We start from the raw sequence: 20,879 nt of genomic DNA on the forward strand, positions 1-20,879 counted from the left end.
TTTCAAGGTGTTAGATTAGAAAAAAAAAACTAGGATTTAATCACATTACATTTGAAAGAAATTAGGTGATAAAAACAGCTGATGTATCCTTTTAAAGTATTTTTCTACATTGTGTACTAGTTCTGTTGCACTTGCAAGAACCAATAAGGGGGAGTTTTTCTTAAACCTTCCAAGTCAGATAACTTTGTAAAGATGAATCTGTAATTTGGGTTTCATGTATGTTTAAAAATTGCACCTGCCCAATAACTGTTAAGTGCAAGGAAAGCCTTATAAAAATACATTTCACATCCTTCCCTGTCTGCTGTCGTCAGACACTGTATCTCTCTTGGTTATCAAGAGCTGAAGAGAAGCTAGTAGATCCCTCCTTTGTTTTGACCTATGTTACTCCCAGTAAATAATCATCAGTCCCCTCTGTATATAGTCTGTTCTATTTTGTGTGTTTGTTTTTTTCCCCAAGTATAATGGTAAAACATCAAAGGTATTAATATGAAATGAGAGCTCAAGGAATTGCAGCTCAAGGTGTGTTCATGCAAAAAGTCCCAAATACTTTTGTAGGAGTTACTCCATTTTCCCTTGTTTTATCTTGCCTCTTATTCATTCCCATCTTATTCGTTACCATCTTACAATGGTAAGATTAAGAATTTCTCAGAACTGGGATGCATTTTTCCCCACCTTGCTGCCTTGGGGAAGGGAAGAGAGAGAGACATGCATTAGGACACAGCATAAAGGGAGGATGAAAATGACTTTTAATGATGACTTGAGAACATGAAGGTAGCTGTCAAAGGGTAGAGAAAGAGTGCTTAATTTTGCAGTGTCTAAATTTTGTCTGAACCCTGACACAGCCTATTTAGTGGAAATCAAAACATAAAGTTTTGTGGTTCCTTTTTTTTGTGATGGGAGCCAAAAGCTTTGCCAAAAAGTATGTTTACTATAGTACTGAGTAAGGAGAATGAGAGAAGAAATTAGGTGATAGTCCCATCCAACCTCAACGACTCTATGATTATGATAATTGTCACTTTCAAATAGTCCTGCATGTGCAAGCTATTTTTTTTCACAATATATATCTGGTCTGAATTAATCTTTTAGGAGTAAAAGCCAAACTAAGATAAGAAAATATTAATATCTTATGAATATTTCTTATTCATATCTATATCTTATGGTTCACCCAGTAAACTATCTGTTTGAATTGGTAGACAAATATAGATATATGCTTAAATGATATGTTTAGTCAGGGTATCAATCTCATTAACCATGGAGATTAGAGTATGACCCAGCTGGCACTGACTTAGTGTTTGCCTTTTTTTTTCTCCTCGGTGGAGCCCAATCATGAAGTTTCCATTCAGGCAGATTTCCAACTGAAATTGTTGTTTCATTGTGATTTCATTTATATTGTGCAATGGGATAGTGGGAAAGTGATTGGATTTTTGCTGTTCTACATCTTAGCATTCACATATTCTCATTTCATAGCTCCAAGAATTTGTATACTCGGTCCACCTGCTTCTGGGAAAACGACAATTGTAAGTATGCTCTTCCAGTGTTACAATACTGTCCACTTACCTTTTTACTTTCCACTGAGCTCAGCACTTGTGAAAGTTTTATTCTGAGAAAATGGTTTTCAGAATCGGTGAAGTGATAGAAGGCAAGTTGAAGGATGGCGTTCGTAGGGATATGCCTGTATTTTGCAGTACAAGTTAAATGGAAACATTTCAAGTGAGCTATGCAAGAACTTGCCCAGGTAGTGGTAGTGATGCTGCTGTAATGCAACGGAACTCCGCGTGCTTTGTTTATCCAGTTTTTTAGAAGGATTAATTAACCTGGGAGGAGTATCGTAAGTACATGTTTGTGGAGTTCCTATATTGCTGATTGCTTTGTTTGCATGGCCAGTTGTCTCTCCTGTCCACTGGCACAACTTAATTGAAAATCTTGAAGTTGTATTTGAACCACAGAGAAAGCTAACAACAGAAATTTCACAGATGGTGGTGGCGTGCGCATGCTAGGAAGACTGCTTTCTTCTTTAAAATCCATGTTATACTACAGTAGATGAAAAAAGCCTCACTCAAAGCTGTAGACTCTTGAACATCTTTGTATGAAACTGTTTAAAGTTACACATATAGTCTGTCTGTTTAAACACTCTGTCTTTCTGTAGTATCCTGAAAAAAAATGCTTTATTTTCTTTTCAAATATTTCATCCTGTATTATTTTTTTTCTTCCCTCAGGCAATGCGGCTTTGTAAACATTTGGATGCCATACGTATCTCTCAGGAGACTTTGTTACTCGAGGAAACATTAGCACTGACAAAGGAAGCAAAGGAATATAAAGAAAGAAAACAGGTGTGTAAGAGGGTATAATAATGGTAGTTCTCATGCCACTGAAGAAGAATTATATGGCATTCCCATGATTTCCACTGCTATGAGTTGAGCAGATCAGGGTAAATATTCCTGTATCTATGGTGGTTTGTACATTGGTTTATGTCTATGTAGGTGCAGGGTCCTTCAGAGAAGGTTAACCTCTGCTAGATAAGAGGATATGAACAAAGATAAAAATGTGTCCAGGCATAGAATTAGGGCCTGGAAAGAAAGAAAACGTAGAGTAACCTTGCAGACAAGTGGTGAAATTGAAGAAAGTCCAGGAATGCACAATGCCATTTAAAGAATGTTTCATTATATCATTAAACAAAGCATCTGCTGGTTTCCACGTATTTGGTAATCTCAATAAAATAAGCATTAATCTCTGAGTCTTTTTTCAGTACAAAATGCTATGGAAAATATGTACACAAAGAACATTTTTGGATTTGTCAGGGCTACTTAGTTGTGCATATTTGATTTCTCTGTAGCATGACACAAATAACTTTGTGCATTAACTCCAAAACTAATCGACAATCCAGTCAGTTATTGAAAACTGTATAAGCTTTCAAGCTGAGGCGGTAGCAGCAGACTGAGATCACTCAGCACCTGGGTAGAATCTGAAGCATCTTTGCTTCTGATTCCTGCCTATTTAACTGATTCATTTCTCCAGATGTCAGGGTGTTCCATGGGTAACAGAATGGAAGGAGTTTGGTTTTCTGTGACCATCCCTAACAAGTCTACTAGTTAGAGTTGATTTATTCTACTTCATGACCTACTTTCATAAAAATTGAAATAATTTCATATCTGTAAGAATTCTACACTCTGCTAAACTTGATTTAAATTGGCCAGATTTGGAATTTGCTGAGATGGTAGATAGTGTAATTTCATAATTTGTTTCTTTCGAAAACTAGGCTGAAAACAGAATAGTGTTTATTACACTGACTTAATGAGTGAAGTTTGGAGATAGCTCAAGTGATATATTTAAAGATCTGAGAGTTCATTGAACTTACTGAACTTACTGGCAAAAAGGTTTGCTTTTGGCTGGGATGATAGAAAATGCTTCTTACTGAGAATATGTACTTTGAAATCTTAGTTCTAATTATTAAAGATTGTTTTACTATATTCATAAATTTCAACCTAGAAGGGGGAGAATTTAAAACAAAAATTCCCTTTGGTTTAATTACTCTAATTATTAACATATTTCAGACTATACAGATGTACTTTCATGGGTGTCCTTTTGGGCTTATTTGATTTAAAAAGATGGATGGTGTGGAAGATGAAAGTCATGAATGTCAAGGCTAATCAGGTAATAAGGAGTGCCTGAAGAGCAGAATTTGTTGGTGTTTTAGTACTGTGCAGTACTGCGCCTTTGTTTCTGAGATGTTAAATGCCAGAAGAATGTCTTCACTAAATCATTTCTTTTGTTCTTTTACATGAGTTTGATTCTTCATGTGTAGCTCCTAAAACTAGGAGGGAAATCCTTGCTTCCTCTAAATCAATAGAAGCTTTACAGTGACTTAAAATGTAGGCAAAGTATCATCTCAAGAGCTGTATTTTCTCTTGCTGATTCATGTCTGCTGGCTAAATCTGCTTTTGCTGTAACTGACCCCAGCTTCTGCTGAAAAAAGTGGTAAACTTGACTCCTCTAGTGTATATAACATCCATCAGCACTAATAGGTTTTGAATGTCTATTCAGGTACAGAACAATAGCTGTTTATACAGCCTTTGATACAAGCAAGGCATTAAAAAGTTGCAGTCCTGGCCAAAGCAATTTAATAAATGGAAAGAGGAAAAGCATGAATTAAGACTGTGGTTTTGGAAGTCTGGTGTGAAGATCATGTAACACGATTTAATGTTGTTAGAGGAATGTTTCATGGGTATAAGGTTACTGTGGCTAAATTAACCCTGATGCCAAAGGTCATTCATTTTTAGGTCAGTAGGCCACTGTTACTAGATTTGGGCAAATGCTACAAAAAGGTCTGCAAATATTTGTTCTCGTATTTTACTTCTCTTTAGCCATGCTTTCAGCTCTTTTTACTTCTAGTGAAGACTAGAACATTTGAGTTTTACTGGCACAAGAATTGATGGAAAAAGTATTTAAAATACATTATTCTCTGAAGCTCAATTTTTAAATTTGGACTTGCAATCATTCACTAACTCACCTGGCCACTTACTAATGAGCACAGCTGAAGTAGTGAATTTTAAATATTGACTGTTCAAAGCAAATTGTGAACACTCTACATGTAAAAATATTCCAAAACTAAGTTAAATATTTTTGAATATTCAATAAATTTGAGAAACCATGAGCTACTAATAAATATTCCATGAACAGAAAAAGAGTCTACATTTTTTGATAAATCATTGCAAATTATTCCCTCATCTCTAGTTATTATAATGTTAATAGAAAGCACCTTCAGGTTTATCCTATAGAGAAGTCTAATGATAAGCTGTGGCATGTTTCACTTCGCATGTTAGATGGATAAAATAAGAAGTTGAAGTAACTTGGGCTTTGCAGGATGAGTTTGCTTTTACTGCTATATTAAATTGCAGTTAAGGTGTTTGCGTACTACTTCATGATTTAAAAGTGCACTACAGTTGCATCATACCTCCATGATTTTTAAGAAGAAACAGAAGAGAGGAAAAGCCAAGGCATCCTTATCCATCTATGTTCAGTGTTCTATTCAAGAAGTCACTGTGAACAAACAAATAGGAACTGTTCCAGTCTTGTGCATACTTTTCTTTTTAAAGATCAGCCTTCTGTGTGTATTCATCTAAACAAGCTAAGTGTAAACATTTGTGATTTTCAGAATAAACATATCCAAAATTTCCTACGGAAATGTTTAGAGAAAGTGCTTTCCCTTCTCACACTAAACAAAAAGTGTAACAGTTTTATGAAAAGATTTCTATAACACATCTTATCTACTTACAGTAATGTAAGATGGAATGTGATGTCCCTGAAACAACATGGAACATTTAAAATTAATCAGGAATGAGTACAGTTTTTTGGCAGTATGGAAACAGTTGATCAAACTAGCATGTTTTAAAAAGTGGTATGGACATAAGCAAAATCCCATAGCTTTTGGAAGGTTTGATATTTCAAGCAGAAGGTCTTTCATTAACCAAGCTGGATACTGGGACAGTCTCAGTGTGCCTTAGATAAGATACAATTCTAGAATACTATACCAAATGCATGTGTATCATTGTCCACTCTTACAGATTTCTGGGAGGAGAAATCCCACCTATCATGATATATTAATGTGTTTATGAGAAAAAAATGTAAACATAGTATATGATAAAACAGATTGAATGGTTTCTAGATGAATAAATAGGTTGTCTGCAAGCTACTGAAAGTGATTTTGTAGGCCACTGCTCAGTAGGAGGAAAACTGACCAGGAAATGAGGCTGGAATTGAGCCCCAGAGAGCAGAAGTAACTAAAGCACAGAATGCATGTCCTTGATTGTTCTCGTGCAATAAACCCTGCTAAAAAGAAGACTAAGCATACCACTGCACTGAAAGAAGGTAGTACACTTTTGGTTTAAATTGGTTTGGCAGGGCTTAGCAGAGTGGACCCCCGGCAGTTGCTAGCCTGTCTTGACATGACACATCAAAGAAGGAAGGAAGACGCTAGCTGTTTCTGATAGCAGCGTGATGCACCTTTGGAAGGTGACAGACTCAAAGCCACAGACCCAGGCTCCAGCAGTGAGAGGCTGCAGGAGGCTTTGACGCACCACCCTATGGGACCTGCTGACTTTCAAGAAACACAGCAATTTCTTTCCCTTTTTCTCTTTTACCTGCTTGAATGTTGCCTTATGAATGGCTGATATTAGGACAGGCACTGAGAACAGGGGACAGTTGAGATAAACAAAACAAGAAACCCCACCATAGGACTGGGCCACCTTGACCATTCCACAGCCAGCTGTGGACTGTTTTCTTTTGTGTATTCTGGAGAGCTTTTTCCACTTTACTTTAAAGTAGTGACTTGTGTGGTAGCGTTCCCACTGCTCCTGGTGAAATTGTTTCATGATCTAGTGAAGGAGAGTTATGAAATCTTTCAGCATAGACAGCCACATTTCTGCTACATCTATCTACATCCTTTAGTATAACGTAGCCCTACAGAAATACTCTTCTTTTGGAAGCCCACAATATATGAAACTGCTTGGAAGAGTCAAGTTGACATCGTTAGGTGAGATAATTGTATGCATCAGGAGGTAGAGAATCTGACTGCTGATTTTTTTTTATGAGTAATGGCAAAATAAATGAGACGAAGACAAGGTGTTCTGACTGAACACCTTCTCTGACTGGCATCACCAAAGGTTTAAACTTTATTATGTTACATTAGCAGTTTGTTCAATGGAGTTCAGCATTGAATGTAGGCCCAAGTTAACAAGATAGTGAAGAAAATTTCTTACAAGAAGGAAAAAAGGTTATTTTTAATTTCTTATCAGGAAATCTGAGGTAATAATGGACTAAATATTAGGGGTGGAAAAATCATAAATCTGTAAAGGATCTGTTCTTCTGTCCAATAGCAAATAACATTTGTAGATATGGGCAAAGTAAAAGTCACAGAAAGAACCAGTACTTCTGAACATCTCGATACATACAATGTTAATTCCATTTCACAGTCTCTGGAGTTTAAATTAACATTACAATGAGCTTTAACATTAAAATGTATTTTAAATAAATTTTATAGATGATGCGAGAGTGAGAGTTACCAGAAACTATGAAAATAACTTCCTGAAAATTACAGTGTTCATCTGCTCTGCGTTGGAGATTGTGCTTCTCACATGTGACAGCTGGTAGTACGTCAGTGCATACAGCAGTAGTGGTATGAAGTAGTGGGTCAGGTACTTGTGGCAAAGGCACTGCTTGTGAATGCAATGTTCTTATGGAAGCCTTTGTCAGTCTGATGTCCGGTGTGGTAGTTAGCCTGCAAAACTTGGCGCTGCTTCCATGCTGGTATGGAAAAAACATGGATGTAGGCTTTGGCAAGTAGAAATGTGTTCAGCTTACCTTTAACACTGATTCTTGTGCCCTTATTAACACTCTGATATAGTATGTTAATGACTTGGGACTGATACAGTTTGATTTATTTATTTATTTCAGGAAGACATCTCAGTTCACCTTTAACCGGAATGTGCCTGCATGATAAAATTCCTTTTGAACTCAATTGTGAATATGCAGCCTTTTTTTTTTGTTCTTTCTTTAGCAAATTCCCAACGCGCTTTGGGCCAATCTGATCCAGGAACGTCTGTCAAACGTGGACTGCATCAAACAAGTAAGAATTGCTCCTCAGAGGACTGGTGGATAAGCACTTACACAACTCGTGCATAGTAGTTAGCATTCTGAGTCCTGAGCAGAGGAGGGAATGGGGGCAAATCATTGGGGGCTCTGGAGCGGATTGCTTTCTTGAACATCAGCAGAGGGAGTTTGGAGCTTTATTAACAGGATGAAGGGGAGAATGAGAGTATGCATATGCTAATCTTCTAGCACTGAGATGATCAAAGGCTGAACAAGCATAGCTTTGTTGATTGCCTGGGGCAACTGGCAGAGTTGAAGTGGACAAAACAGATAAACAGAAAATATATAAAAATCAATATGTTAAGATTTTAACTCTTATTGAGGAAAGGGGGGAAAGAGTCTAATGTTACTCATTTCAATTTTCTTGCTTTCTTATTGTCTTCTTTTTCTTCCTGAGTAAACACTGCATTTGAATATATTCTAGATAATAATTAATATCTTCACTGTTAGCTTACACAAATAGGCAACTGGATAGGTTTGGCTGCATCCACAAGTGTATGGCTTTCCTTCTCCCCTCCCCAATCCCCAGTGTGATTAGTTTTAATATAAATAAAGACTTTTAACATAGAACCAAAAGAGATCTCAAGTAGATTAATATTGGTTGAAATTAATGTCTGGACTCAAGGAAAACAATCTCTTTTACACGTTTCCTTTAAAATCTCAGGTCCTATCGCTTATTGAGTCCTCAATCAGACCATTATAAATAATTATTTGTAAGAGACAAGTTTGTAATGATAAAAACCTCTTCCTAAAGAATCTGTGCCAAAATACAGAACATACATTATTTGATGTAATCTTGAGAGTAAGAAGTCCATAGTGCAAAGCAGGTGTTGCATCCATGAAGGACTGAACAACTTTTCCAGATAAATAGTGCAAATTCTCAGAACAGGTACTCTGTCTATTCACCAGCTAGTCAGAGGAGAATTGATACTTTCTGACCTCAGAGAGATGTTGCAAGGCTCACAGTTTTATTAAAATATGCTGTGACTTGATATCATCATCTACCTTATTGATTGAATAAAGTGGGGCCAGTAATTAATGTTTCATTGAAGTGTGAAAATTGCTTCTTAAAGCTGTGTCAGCATCAGCCACTGAAAGAAATTGGACATGCTAAAAGCTTTATCTCCTTTGCTTCTCTCTGTCTCTGATTTTTGCTGTAGTCTGAAATGGTCTGCAGTCTGGATCCTTCCATCCATGTCAAACAAAATGATCTAGGGGGCTAGGTCATTGCCTTGTAGCTCTTAGAACAACAATTTTGTAGCACAGAGATGTCTAAAGGTGTGTTAAAACAACAACAAAACTAGTAAGAAGAATTCAAAATGTTGTTTTATGCCCCTGATTGAAGGTTTTCTGATTTTACAGCTCAGGTAACATAAACAATTGCCAAAGAGGTTGTCTCGTGCTTCAGTGCAAAGCCAGCTATTTTAGCTTAAGCCACTGATAGAAGTGTCTTTCAGTGAACCTGCCTTCTGTAAACTAGATCCGATGGTCAATGACAGTGTATGAACTGTGGAAAAGATAACTTGATCAGGATGGTAATGAATAGCTGGAGGTGTAATCTCTTAAATGGTTCCTGCCTGGTAGGCTTGCCAGAGGACATGTCTGTGTCATATTTCTGTTGCAAACAGCAAATAGATAGATGGTATGCTGCTCTTCTTAAGCAATAGGTTAAAACTAGCAGTAGCTAAACTTTGACCCATCCCATCAGATATTCCACTGTTTGCATAGGCATTGAAGTTAAGATACTACCCGTTGGTATTTATGTTATGAAATGTAATGAAAGGAGTAGAGATTGGCAGAAAACCTATGTGTTTAGAAAAGTATTATCATTTTTTTCTGTAGAAAATACTGTACACCTCACTCCACATCTGATCTATCCATTTTGAATTTGCAAACCAGAATTTAACTTTTGCATTGCAAGTCACTCTGCTAGAATTATTTGGCTCTGCCTAGTTTCTTGTGAAGGTCTTTTTAGCTGAGCTATTTTATTTCATTTTGACTCATAATTGTTACTTAGCCCTCCAAACCAAACATCTGGTAGTATTTAATGTATTTGATTATCTGTACTAAATTTAGACTAGACTATTTTACTTGGCAGAAGGACCTGTTTAAAAGCATGCATATATGCTACACTATCTTGTTCATTTTAGCAGCCTTTGGAATTGCAGTGTAGGTGAGGAACATCGTTGAGAAACCAATATTGTCAGCTTGGGATATACGAGCAGATGGGCAGCAAAAGACTGTGAATGTCAACATTTTGTATGGAAGCAACACAGTGAGATAGCATGGATATAGAGCAAGTCAGGTGATACTAAGATTTACTGCTTTGTCTCTTTGTGGCAACATCTTTCTCTAGTGAAACTTCCTCTGTAGTGTGTATGTTTAAAATATCTTTACACCTTAAAGGTAAGTTAGAAAGATGATAAACCCAAGAGAGAAACCGCCTTTTCTGATCGCTGTCTGCCAGGCTTTAGGCTGGTTTCAGTCCCCAAACATAGTGCCTCGGCTTAACATTAACAGCTACTCTGGTTGTGCTAATAATAATAGTTTAACAATTGCCGCGTTTTCCCTGTATGATTGGAAATGAAGTTAATGCTGTGGATTTTGTTCTTCATTGAGCAGATTTATGCCAGCTCTCTCAAAGCATGAGTCAGCGTTTTTTTGCTGAAAATGTTAATAGACTAGGAGCTGCATGTTGGACCACAGTACCACCAGCTGTTTGTTTTATTTCTCCTTGTGGTGTCATTGGGTTGGCATTAATTGCACAGCTTTCATCCCACTGACAGTAGAAATACAGAATTTTTTGTGCCATTGTTTTGACACTCACAGGTTTATAGATGTCACGGGCATTCTCCAAGGAGAACATTTTTATTGATCAACAGCTCTGCTGAGACTCTGTTGTGTGTTCTTCTAATACAAATGTAGTTAGGACTGTGAGGGATCAGACGGGTAGGTCTTCCAGCACACACAGAAAACTTATTGCGAGCATTATGTTAGATCCTGGGACTTGTGAAGTTGATAGGAAGACTTTTCATCTTTCAGGGTTAGTACGTGTTGGTTATAGCACCTCTGGCTGTTGTCTAACTCCCAGTGCTGCTGGTGTTGAGGAGGGAATGCACAGGACTGGGCAAGGCTAGCGAAAAGATTGCTACATGATGAATTTCTGAGCGAGTGAGCTGAGCAACCTTAATCCTGCCTTACAACCATTTAGAAACTAAGTTTAGGCCAATGATTCACATGAATAGAGACAGAATTATTTCTGGTTAGTATTAAACACTTCAGAAGAGTGGTGGCTGTCATTGAAAGGGAAGAAAGGGAAGGAAAAGATAGCAATGGCTATTGGTTCTTTTGATTTTACCATGGCAGATAAAGATTATCATCATGTCTCTGTGAAACTCCATACAAAGACACTGATGTTACATAGATTCATCTGGGGAGAAAATAGGCCTATTCACCATCATTTTTATTTTTTATTTTTTAGCTTTGTAGCTTACTGAAGCTACAAATACTTTGTATGTGGGAATAAGAGGTTTGTTTCTAGTGGAAAATTTGGTAGAGTTGGAGCTTCTCCATCATCTGTACTGCTAATGTTGACAGACTGCAGGAGCTGGGTTGGCAATATTTGTCCCGCACTCAGTCTGCTGTTTTCTGAAAATGTCAGTTTTGGATCCATGCTCACAAAGCTATTAGCTATTACTGATTTTAGCAGAGGAAAGACATGTAGTATTTTTTCAAAGATACTGAATGGTGTGGAAACACTATTGTGATGACCTGTTTTGCTAAATGCAGAGCTATTTGTGATCTTTGAGCTCCGTGCTGGTGGCTGAGATTTCTTTTGGACGTGCCATGTTATTCAGCATTACTTCTTGGTGCTAGCCCTTTGCTGTTTTTGCAATTCTAAGGCAGTGTCAGTTTTGTATTTTGTAAAAATAAAAAAAAAAAAATTGAGGCTGTGCTGGTCAGATAACAAGAGAACTGAATATCTAAGTCATCATTTTTGGGGTGGAAAGTGTGAAAGTGCATGGGCTTGGTATGTACTTACAGCAGAGAGCAGCGTGCCAGCAAAGGAATGAGATTTACGTTTCAGAATGACCTCGAGGTGTTCCTTTCTCCAGATTCCTCAAATCTGGAGAGGAAAGTGATGGCTTTGAATGCAGTTCCTAGTTGCTGATATCTGTGTGGCATGGGTCTCCCAGGAGCACTTCACCTGGCATTAAGGCACCAGCACAATGCAGTATTTACAGCAGCCTGCACGTCGAAAAGGCTTGTGGTCTCCAGCTGAAAGAGAGGGAACAGTGACCACAGAGTATGGCACCATGGAAATCCTCACTTTTAGCTTTTGTTCCACCCTTGATGTGGTAAGGTGCAATCCGTGCTTGGATGTAAGGTTACCGCTATCAAGAACAAAAAATAAATGACTTCTTAAAGAAACAAATTTACTATGTGAAGTTACTAATTACACTTTAATGATAGTCAGGAGGGCAAAAAAAGACCAGTGTTTGCATAAAGCATGATAGGCATATTTTAAGTCAGGTCTTGCTCTGCTGTGTGTTGCTTCCTCTTGCTAGTTCCCAAGCCACACTCCTTTTTACTCTTTTTTTTTTTTTTTTTTTTTTATCTGTGACATCTGCTTGGAGCTTGTCCCTCCTGTGATACCATACTACTTGCAGCTGTTCAGACCTCCAGCTCTGAGCTGTGCATGGGGTGCCCTGAGCATACGGCCTTTTTGATGTGTGATAAAACAGAACCAAGCCACTGGGGGTATGGAGAGGGAATGCAGCAGAATATCAATAAACCTGTTCTGAACAAAGCTGCAGCTCTGTGGTGGAATAGACATTTCACTGAAGTGTCAAGTAGATGGATAATGTATTCTAATTAGGGACTGACTGATACCCTGGAACTCAGAGACCTTTGGAAATAAGATCCAAAATGCTAACTATTTTTGTAGCGTGTATTTATTATGCATTTGCTTAATGCATTGAAATGCAGGCAGGAAGCTATTTATTGAGCTATGCTTTATTATACTGCAAAAACTTTTCTTTATAAAATTCCTTATTGCCTGCATTAAGGACCTTTGAAATTTGTGTATGAGCATCTTGAAGCTGACGTTGTTAAAAAGAATCTGTATTTACTGCCTGTTGCTCAGTATTTGATTTTGAGCAATAAGCTGTAGTGACATCAGAAGGAATGGCTTTGTGGTGTGGTGGTTTTGTGATTTTTTCTTTTGTTTAGTTTCCAAAAGTATTGCACTTGGAGTGAAGAAAATGAGTCAGATTTGTAGTCTGTGCAAATAGGCATAGATTTATTGGCTTCCAACCTCTGATGCCATTTCTCCCTAGAAAAGGATGTGGGCCTATATATATGTTGTACAAACACAATATATTCAGAACTAGCGCTGAAGTTCCTAGCATACTGCTAAAAATATTGTGCAGCCTTGCCTCCTGCAAGTCCCAAGGGATAAATTGATTTCTTAGCACCTGCGTGACCTTAGACAGCAGTTCATTCTAATTCGATAGAGCAAACACTGGGAGTGGCAAAAATGGCTTGCAGTTTCTTAAGTCTCTTGTATTCTACAGATATCAGCAGGATGACATGTTCCCGAAACCAGGCTAATTAAAGAATTTTAAGTAGTCTACTCTATTTTCTTATATAATTGGAATGTCCCAATTTCCTCCCACAGAAGACATGGAGATATGCGGAAATACTTCGAAAACCTTTGGACCCCATACTGACAGAGCTTCAGAAATATGTGGGAGATGATAATGATTGCTAGCTAATGCAATATTAAAGTATCTTATTTATTTCAGGACAAAGATAGTTTTCAGATTTATTGTAGTATCACAAAATTATTAGGGAAAGATGAGGTAGTGACAAGGACACGTGTAGTTAAGTGAATAATAGAAAAATTAGAGAAAGTTTAGAAGATTCAGACTTGAGACTGGGAAGTGGATTAGATCTCAAACACTGCATCATGCAGAAACTGAGTGAGGCTGCAGCTCTTCTACAGTATTTCACAGATCTGTAAATGTTTTTTTAAAGATGCTCAATCCAACACTTAGCTGGCTATAACAAGGACTTAAGGGAGCAAAAGGCTCTTTTTTCTTTTTCCTTTCTTTTGCTCTGTTGCTTCATTAGCTTTGGGAACGCTGGTTCCATTACTGTGAGTTTTCCTGTATAATTTAAGAAAATAATGAAAGCGTGCATATTTTCCTCAGTGTTCTTGGCATTAAATCTGTCTTTAAATTTGTTTAGCCTCTTTTTTATACGCAGTGTGGGCTGGTATCCTTTTGAATATTTCAAAACTGTAGAAATTGTTTTGAATTGTTTTTATTCAAAAGAGAAGTTTCTTTTTTAAGACTGAAACACACAAAAATAAATCCTTGTTACAATACATAAATGCCCATTGCACTGTGGCAGTGGTGTTACTGCATGCCACTTCATAAAAACATCAGTGCTCCATGTTTTCTTTCTTCTATTGCAAGCACCTATAACAAACATTGTCACATTGTGAGATCAGAACGAGGCGTTTTTTGTGCAAATAGCACCAATATTTAGTGCTACGTTTTGTATTTTCTCTTCCAGCACCGATAATATTTTCATGTTTTTGTTCAACAGGGTTGGATTTTGGAAGGCTTCCCTGAAAATCAGGAACAGGCGTGGATGCTGCAATCATCTGGCATCATTCCTAGGCATGTTGGTAAGCAGTGCAAGGTTTATGTGTGATTGTGACCAGAAGGTGAAAGCCTGGAAGTGTTTTTCCCCAAACATTCTCAATAAATTCAATACCTATATTGAAGACAGAGTCATGAGACAGCAGAATGATATTTCTATATGGTTCAGATTCACTGAAAACGTTGAGGTAACCTGAAAGATTTTAAATCCTGTCTTTTATGCATAAACCTCTGTATTCCTACACAATAGAGTTCTGTAAATTCAGGACAACTCCAGCAAGTATCTTCAAGCAGCTGAATGTAGCTTTGCTTCTGTACGAGGTGTGGGTCCAAATTTTTTCCAACTTCAATCTCTAGATTGCTAAATCAATCTCTAAATCTCCTTAGTGATTCTCAGACCAAAACCATTTCCACATCCCCTAAATAAAAATCATTCTTTTGTTGAATCAGAGAGTACAAACTTAGCAAACTGCCAAGTGGAGCAGTCATGATTTTAAACTTGACCTTTTAGTATGGATGGATTATAACTTTATTTGTGAGGAACATTTCTTTACTGGCAAAGCACTGGTAGATAAGACCTTGACAGCTGCCCTTGCCACCTAGAACAGCCAGTTGTCCCAAATTAATATAGAGAACCTACTCAGAATGTAAGAAATGATGATAATTATGTGGACTACAGGGTGAAGTGAGAAATGTAGAGCTTGCCAGTGGGTAGTGAACTTGCCAGAATGTTAGCGAACTTGATGAATTGTCACTTTGGATTTGATTTGGATGAGATTTGACTGTTAATGAAGAATTCAGAATCACTGCAATAGAGCTAGGCAAAAATGTTTAATGTCTAGTACTTGCATGTATTTTTAATATAGCTAATAACATTTGAAGTCAAGTTTTGCTCACAATTATATCTGTGCAACCAAGACCTGAATGAGAATCTTAAAGCTCAGTCTGTCTAGTTAATCAAAAAGAAGATTGAGAGATGAGATTTACGGTGTATGAGTACCTTAATAGGGAGAAAAGTGTCTGAAAGTGATATTTGATACACTGAAGAAAGTCATAAGAAGAACTGGTTTGAAATCTGTAATAAAATGCACTGAAAACAGTAATTAAATTACAGCATTTAACTGTGAGGATGATTAGCCAAAAGCAACCCAGGGAACTGACAGATTCTCCATCTTTTGATGCTTTCTAATCAAGTTTGAACAGTTTTCTGGGAGGTTATCCAAAAATAAGTTTCACCAGTTTCATTACCAAAGTAGCTGGGTGAAAAGTAATTGCTTGTGGTATAGAAGAGAATCAGTACCAAGTGATCTACCAGTGCTTCTGTCCTTGGTTCCAGATTCAATGTAAGTGAGGGAGAGCCTTGTTAATTGATACGGATGGCTGGGACGTCCAGCAGTCACGGGTACTGGGATATTATTAATGTGTATTTTTTCCTACTGTTCTATTTAGGAGATAGAGGAAAAACTCTGATTAAAAGTGGAATTAAGTATTTGCAAGTAGAATACTGGTAAAGGAGAATAATGAGACAAATGGAGACAAATGTGTTTGAAATGCATCCATTCATCTTTAAAACTAGGATACATTAAAATAGCTACAAGAAATATAACAACTAACAAGCTATGCTTTTTTGTTTTCTTTCTTTTCTTTTTTTTTGGGGGGGGGTCTAGTTGTGCTCTATGCTGCAGACACTGTGCTGATTGAGCGGAACAGTGGGAAGAGGCTTGATCCCTTCACAGAAGGTGCAGTATTTGTTTCTTCCTGTTCTCCACTAGAAACTGGAGTGTTGCTTGGTCCCAGAAGCATTATAATACCATTATTTTAAAAACAAGTAGGAATTTATAATTCTAAGTATAAACAGTCTTGGAAAAAAAAAAAAATGTTGACATTGCATTATTTTCTGTACCAATAAAATATGCAAAAAGTTAAAGCTCGCTATTGAGTCTGTAAACAGCAGGCTATAGCAGTACAGAACTATTAACAGTTAGATGTATCCATATGAACTTACGTTTTGCCATGCATCTTTGTTAGATCCCGATTTTTTTTCTGAGGTGCAGGCATGCTTTTAGGTGTCTTCCACTAAATGACTGTCACACAGACTTAGCTCCATGTTGTCTGTTGAGTACCGTTGCCAATCATCCATCAGGAAATAAGATCTTGGCATTGCTTAGTAAAAAATCATGTTGAATGTTTTTGGAGCAGAATGAGGAAGGATGTTTGTAACTAAATAAATGACTTATTTGTTATAAAAGAGATTAAAACAACAACAAAAACAACAAAAAACACCTTTGTTAGGGCTCAGTCTAAGAATTTGGAAGCTATCCCCAGTTCCCAGCTCTTTCTCTGTGGTGTTGGATAAGTTGCATTGTCACTACTTGTCTTGGTTTACTGTGTTGGAAAAGAAATCTAGCAATGCTATTGTGCCATCTATGAAGTTCTTTTGTGCATATAAAATATTTTTGGATCTCTGAAAAGAACAAGAACCATCATTGTTACTGCTTCTTCTCAAAGGCATGATTATACCAACTCTGCAATAGATGTTACAGTGTGTATGAGGAAATGCACGCTGTCTTGGCTACAAGGGAGGGCAGTTACCTGGGCAGTTACACTTCTTATCTGTGCAGCTGCAGAGTAATAGTCAGCTATTACTACAACAAGGGTAGTGCACAGATTATCACTTGTGCCACAATCTGAAGCTTAAACACAGACCTTGATTTTGTATAGGAAACCTGCTGGAGCTGAGCAAGACCTATTAAATCATCCTCATAGATCGTAATCACCCTCTCTCTTCTAGAGGTGTACCATACCACCTTTGACTGGCCAAGTGATCCAGTGATACAACAACGTTTGGTGAAACCAGAAGATCTTTCTGAGCAGGAGATGTCAAAGAAACTGCTGGAATATCACAGAAACTTCCCTGGGGTGTTCCAGATCTATCAAAAAGTTTTGAAATCAGTCAATGCAGATCAGCCTTGCATGGATGTCATATCACAAGGTAAATTTGTATATTTATGGTAAAAGGTAGTTGATAAACTCATATCTGAAAGGTAGCTCCTAGCTGTTACAGGCAGTTCATAGGATTAGGATTACGTTTAGCCAACGCAGATGGCTCCCAGCTAAGTTTTGTTCTCTTTAATACATAGTTTGGGCTGTTTCTTATAATTATTTTTACAGGACTAGAGTAAGAGCAGATAACTGGAAAGTCTTAGTTCCACTGTCCTTCCAAGGAACAGCTGACTCGGTAGAGAAAATGTCACGGTTACTTTTGCGAGAGTCATTTCTTGAAGGTTGCATTGTGGCTCAACTGCTAATCCCCCAAAGGACTAGTACCTCCCACAAGTCTGATAAGAAATGGGAGTAGTTCAAAGCTGGTAACATTTCATTATTTAAAAGCTGCTTGCACTCATAGCTTTTCTGTTCAACAATTCTTGTTTGCCTGTGCTTGACTTTAATGCAGTCTGACTTCTAATGTTGATTCTTCAAGAAGAAAATAAGGAAACTGCCAATTGATAATGTACTTTGTAGCTGTCAGTCTGTAGATGATCTGTTATATCCCAGTAATTTTGCATCTCAAAAAGGTCTTTTTTTTACTGACAAGTGCTGCACTTTTAAAATAAACAAGTAGGAAGTTTATATTATGAATTTACACATTAATTACCTCTAAATTACTTAATTAAATTTAAAAGTTCATATCATCATTCATAAAGAATTCATGCCTTGAATTGTAAATAAAAATGTGAGTGCCTGAATATTAATTATTATTAATTAATAATGTAGTGAGATAAATTGAAAATTGGAATGAAAAAATCCTCTCTAGATCTTTTTTTCTGTAGTGCATCAAGCAGCCAGATTTTTTTTTTAAAGAATAATTAGATGTGGAGACTGTCTAGGGGATCATTACTCCTAATTAACTTGGTTATTTACTGCAAATTAAGCATCATTTGTAAGCAGGGTGCTTTGCCTGTAATGTTTCTGCTTTTCAATACACAGGGTTATGGAAAATGTTCAGAATATCTAGAGCACTCCTTGGTTAGCTGATACTTGTTTTTATTCATACGTTATGCAGCAAATGCACTATTTTCTGTTATGATTTTCCAGGGTTTTAAAATATTTTTTTACTACAAAGATTTAAAAATCAGTTCTCAGCAGTATTGGGATTTTAATGGATTATTTCATACAGCTATAAAATTTTGTAAACTCCTAAATTTTAATGGATTTACTCCTAATGTATGCTAGGATATGTGACATCAGATTCATTACCCAGGTACAGCTTGTGGTGCAGGAGAAAGAGATGTGTATGATCCTATATGCTTGCAGTTTGAGTCAGTTTCTCAATACCCTAGATTCTCTATCTAGAAATAGTGAAGCTGGAGTTTCCTGGAGCTGCTGCTTTATTAAAGAAAGATTTTATGATGATATTATGATGATACGGAAGTGTAGCAGAGGGTCCTTAGAAAAAATAGGTGGTATGCAGCAATACATTAACCACAGTAGTTAAAATACTTATCCTTATGATGTTCTTCATCAATCCTTTTTTTTTTTTTGTTAATATAGGAATATGATTAATGCAAACATTAATGTCTAAGACCATCCTATTTGTTAGACTAAAATACCATTTTATTACACGTACTCTTTAGTCTATAGACTCTTTTATTTGAATTGAAGATGTCTGGGCTAACACTTAGCTGTATCCGCTGCAATTACAGAGGAAATTAAAGTATGTGTAGGTGTGCCCATGCTGCTTTTAAACATGGGTAGAAATGGCAGTCAAGACACTGTGGCAGGGAGGTTAGCCTTTACATTTGAAACTATGGTCCGTGGAAAGGTTGAGCTGCTCTTTTTACTGGTATTTTTAGCCAGAAAAAGGACACAGGGAGTAAGACTTGCTGTGTCCAAATACAATTCTAATTTGTCCACAGTGTCCTGTAGCTACTTGGTGTCTATCACATTCTATTTTCAGACTGCAACAAAGTTCAGGTCTCTATAATGCAGCAATAATGATTGTACTTTACATATCCTGTGGTCTTTCCAAGGCTCTTGCAGTCTCTAGATTGATTAATGTAATATTTTATACGCAGAAGAAAGAATAACGTCCAGCAAACATATTCAAATGAGAGCTCAAATAGCCTTTACATGTTATGTAAGACTGATGGACAAACAAATAAAATCATGTTCAGTAATGCGTTGTCAATGTCATATCGTGTTGTGACATGATATGCTACTGGTCTATAATAATGTAATCAGGAGTCTGTTAATCACAAACAATGCTGGATAAATGTCATATTAAGTTAACATCCTGAGTTTTTACAGTTAAATATTTGTTCAGAAACTGCAGAAAATATTAAATGTAATTATATTCCTCTATAATTTGCATGGTCAAATTGTACCTAACAAGCAAAAATGACTTCTGCTAAAAACAACATGGTAAAAGAGCAATTATTAATTGAATTCGCTCTTTAAAATGATTTGACATCTACTGATGAAAGAACGTACGGGAGCATAATGATAGTAAGATTTCTCAAGTGCCTCAGTGTAAGTTGCTGACATGACAGCTTTATCAGAGTCCTTGTTTTGGTTGGATTCTCTAGATGTTTCATTTGTAAAATAAATGATGATAATAATTATGACCTTATAAAATGAGAGAAAAGTTGATCAATTTTTATATTATTTTTTAAAAAGAAATGGGATATAAACCGTATTTCTTGCCTTTCTGTCATGTTCTAGCTCTTACCTATGTCCAAACACGGCACCGATCAGCCGCCCCCTTTACACCACGTATTCTCTTTTGTGGACCCCCAGGCAGTGGGAAGAGCCTGCAGGCAGCACTAATAGCTCAGAAATACGGTGTTGTCAACAGTAAGTTCTCAGTAAATATGTACTTTGCTCAATTCCCCCTTTCTCTCTTTTTGATCATTTATCTTTTGCTGTCTGTCTTTCCTACTCGCTCATAAAATTTCTCTGCCCATTGTTATGGATGTCAAATTTTTGAGGGAACTGAAAAATACTTCAATGAAGAAATATAAACCAATAGAGCATACATTCTGTGACAAACCAGCTCTAACATTTTTTTAGTCATCATTTTTTATACCCTTTACCTCGGTATTTTTTGTGTGTTAGGTTCTTGTAGTGTCATGAATTCTTCAGTGGATCAGTGGATCATGAGTAATACCACTGTAGTTGCAGCTGTGTGACCAAAATTGGGGCACTTGTTTTAAAATAGAATTTGCTCTGAACTTTGATGAAGATGCAGGTTCTGTGCATATGAAGTAATATATTAGAAAAGGAAGCAATTATCAAGAAGTACGTTCTCTTTCAGAAAATTGCATTTGAGGCTTGTTCATGGTTAACTTGCTAGTATTAAAATGTACTGTGATACAAATACATAGCTAGATGACAGGATTGTGTCCATGTTCTATAACATCATCTAATATTGGAGTAGCCATAAATCATTTTAAACAAATGTCTGACGTCTCTAAAATTTGCTGTTTAGTCATATCCTCTTTAAGTGAATGTTAGTTTGTCTCATTAGTATTATTTCAGTGTATGCCAAATGAGGAAGGGGGAAAA

At 36.8% G+C, this 20,879-nt stretch overlaps 1 protein-coding gene across 4 annotated transcripts in view; it reads left to right on the forward strand.

Annotated features, from left to right (window-relative positions):
* The window catches only part of AK8 (adenylate kinase 8), a 77,019-nt gene that overhangs the window by 12,877 nt on the left and 43,263 nt on the right, over window positions 1–20,879 (forward strand). For all 4 annotated transcript variants that reach the window (XM_072025394.1, XM_027470611.3, XM_072025397.1 and 1 more), the window contains exons 3-9: window positions 1,468–1,517; window positions 2,217–2,330; window positions 7,553–7,621; window positions 14,260–14,341; window positions 15,983–16,054; window positions 17,107–17,307; window positions 20,037–20,168. In XM_072025394.1, the coding sequence (XP_071881495.1) occupies window positions 1,468–1,517; window positions 2,217–2,330; window positions 7,553–7,621; window positions 14,260–14,341; window positions 15,983–16,054; window positions 17,107–17,307; window positions 20,037–20,168 (720 nt within the window). The remainder of the gene's footprint in view (window positions 1–1,467; window positions 1,518–2,216; window positions 2,331–7,552; window positions 7,622–14,259; window positions 14,342–15,982; window positions 16,055–17,106; window positions 17,308–20,036; window positions 20,169–20,879) is intronic.

The sequence above is a fragment of the Anas platyrhynchos genome, chromosome 18, assembly GCF_047663525.1.
Source record: "Anas platyrhynchos isolate ZD024472 breed Pekin duck chromosome 18, IASCAAS_PekinDuck_T2T, whole genome shotgun sequence".
Taxonomy (NCBI): Eukaryota; Metazoa; Chordata; class Aves; order Anseriformes; family Anatidae; genus Anas; species Anas platyrhynchos.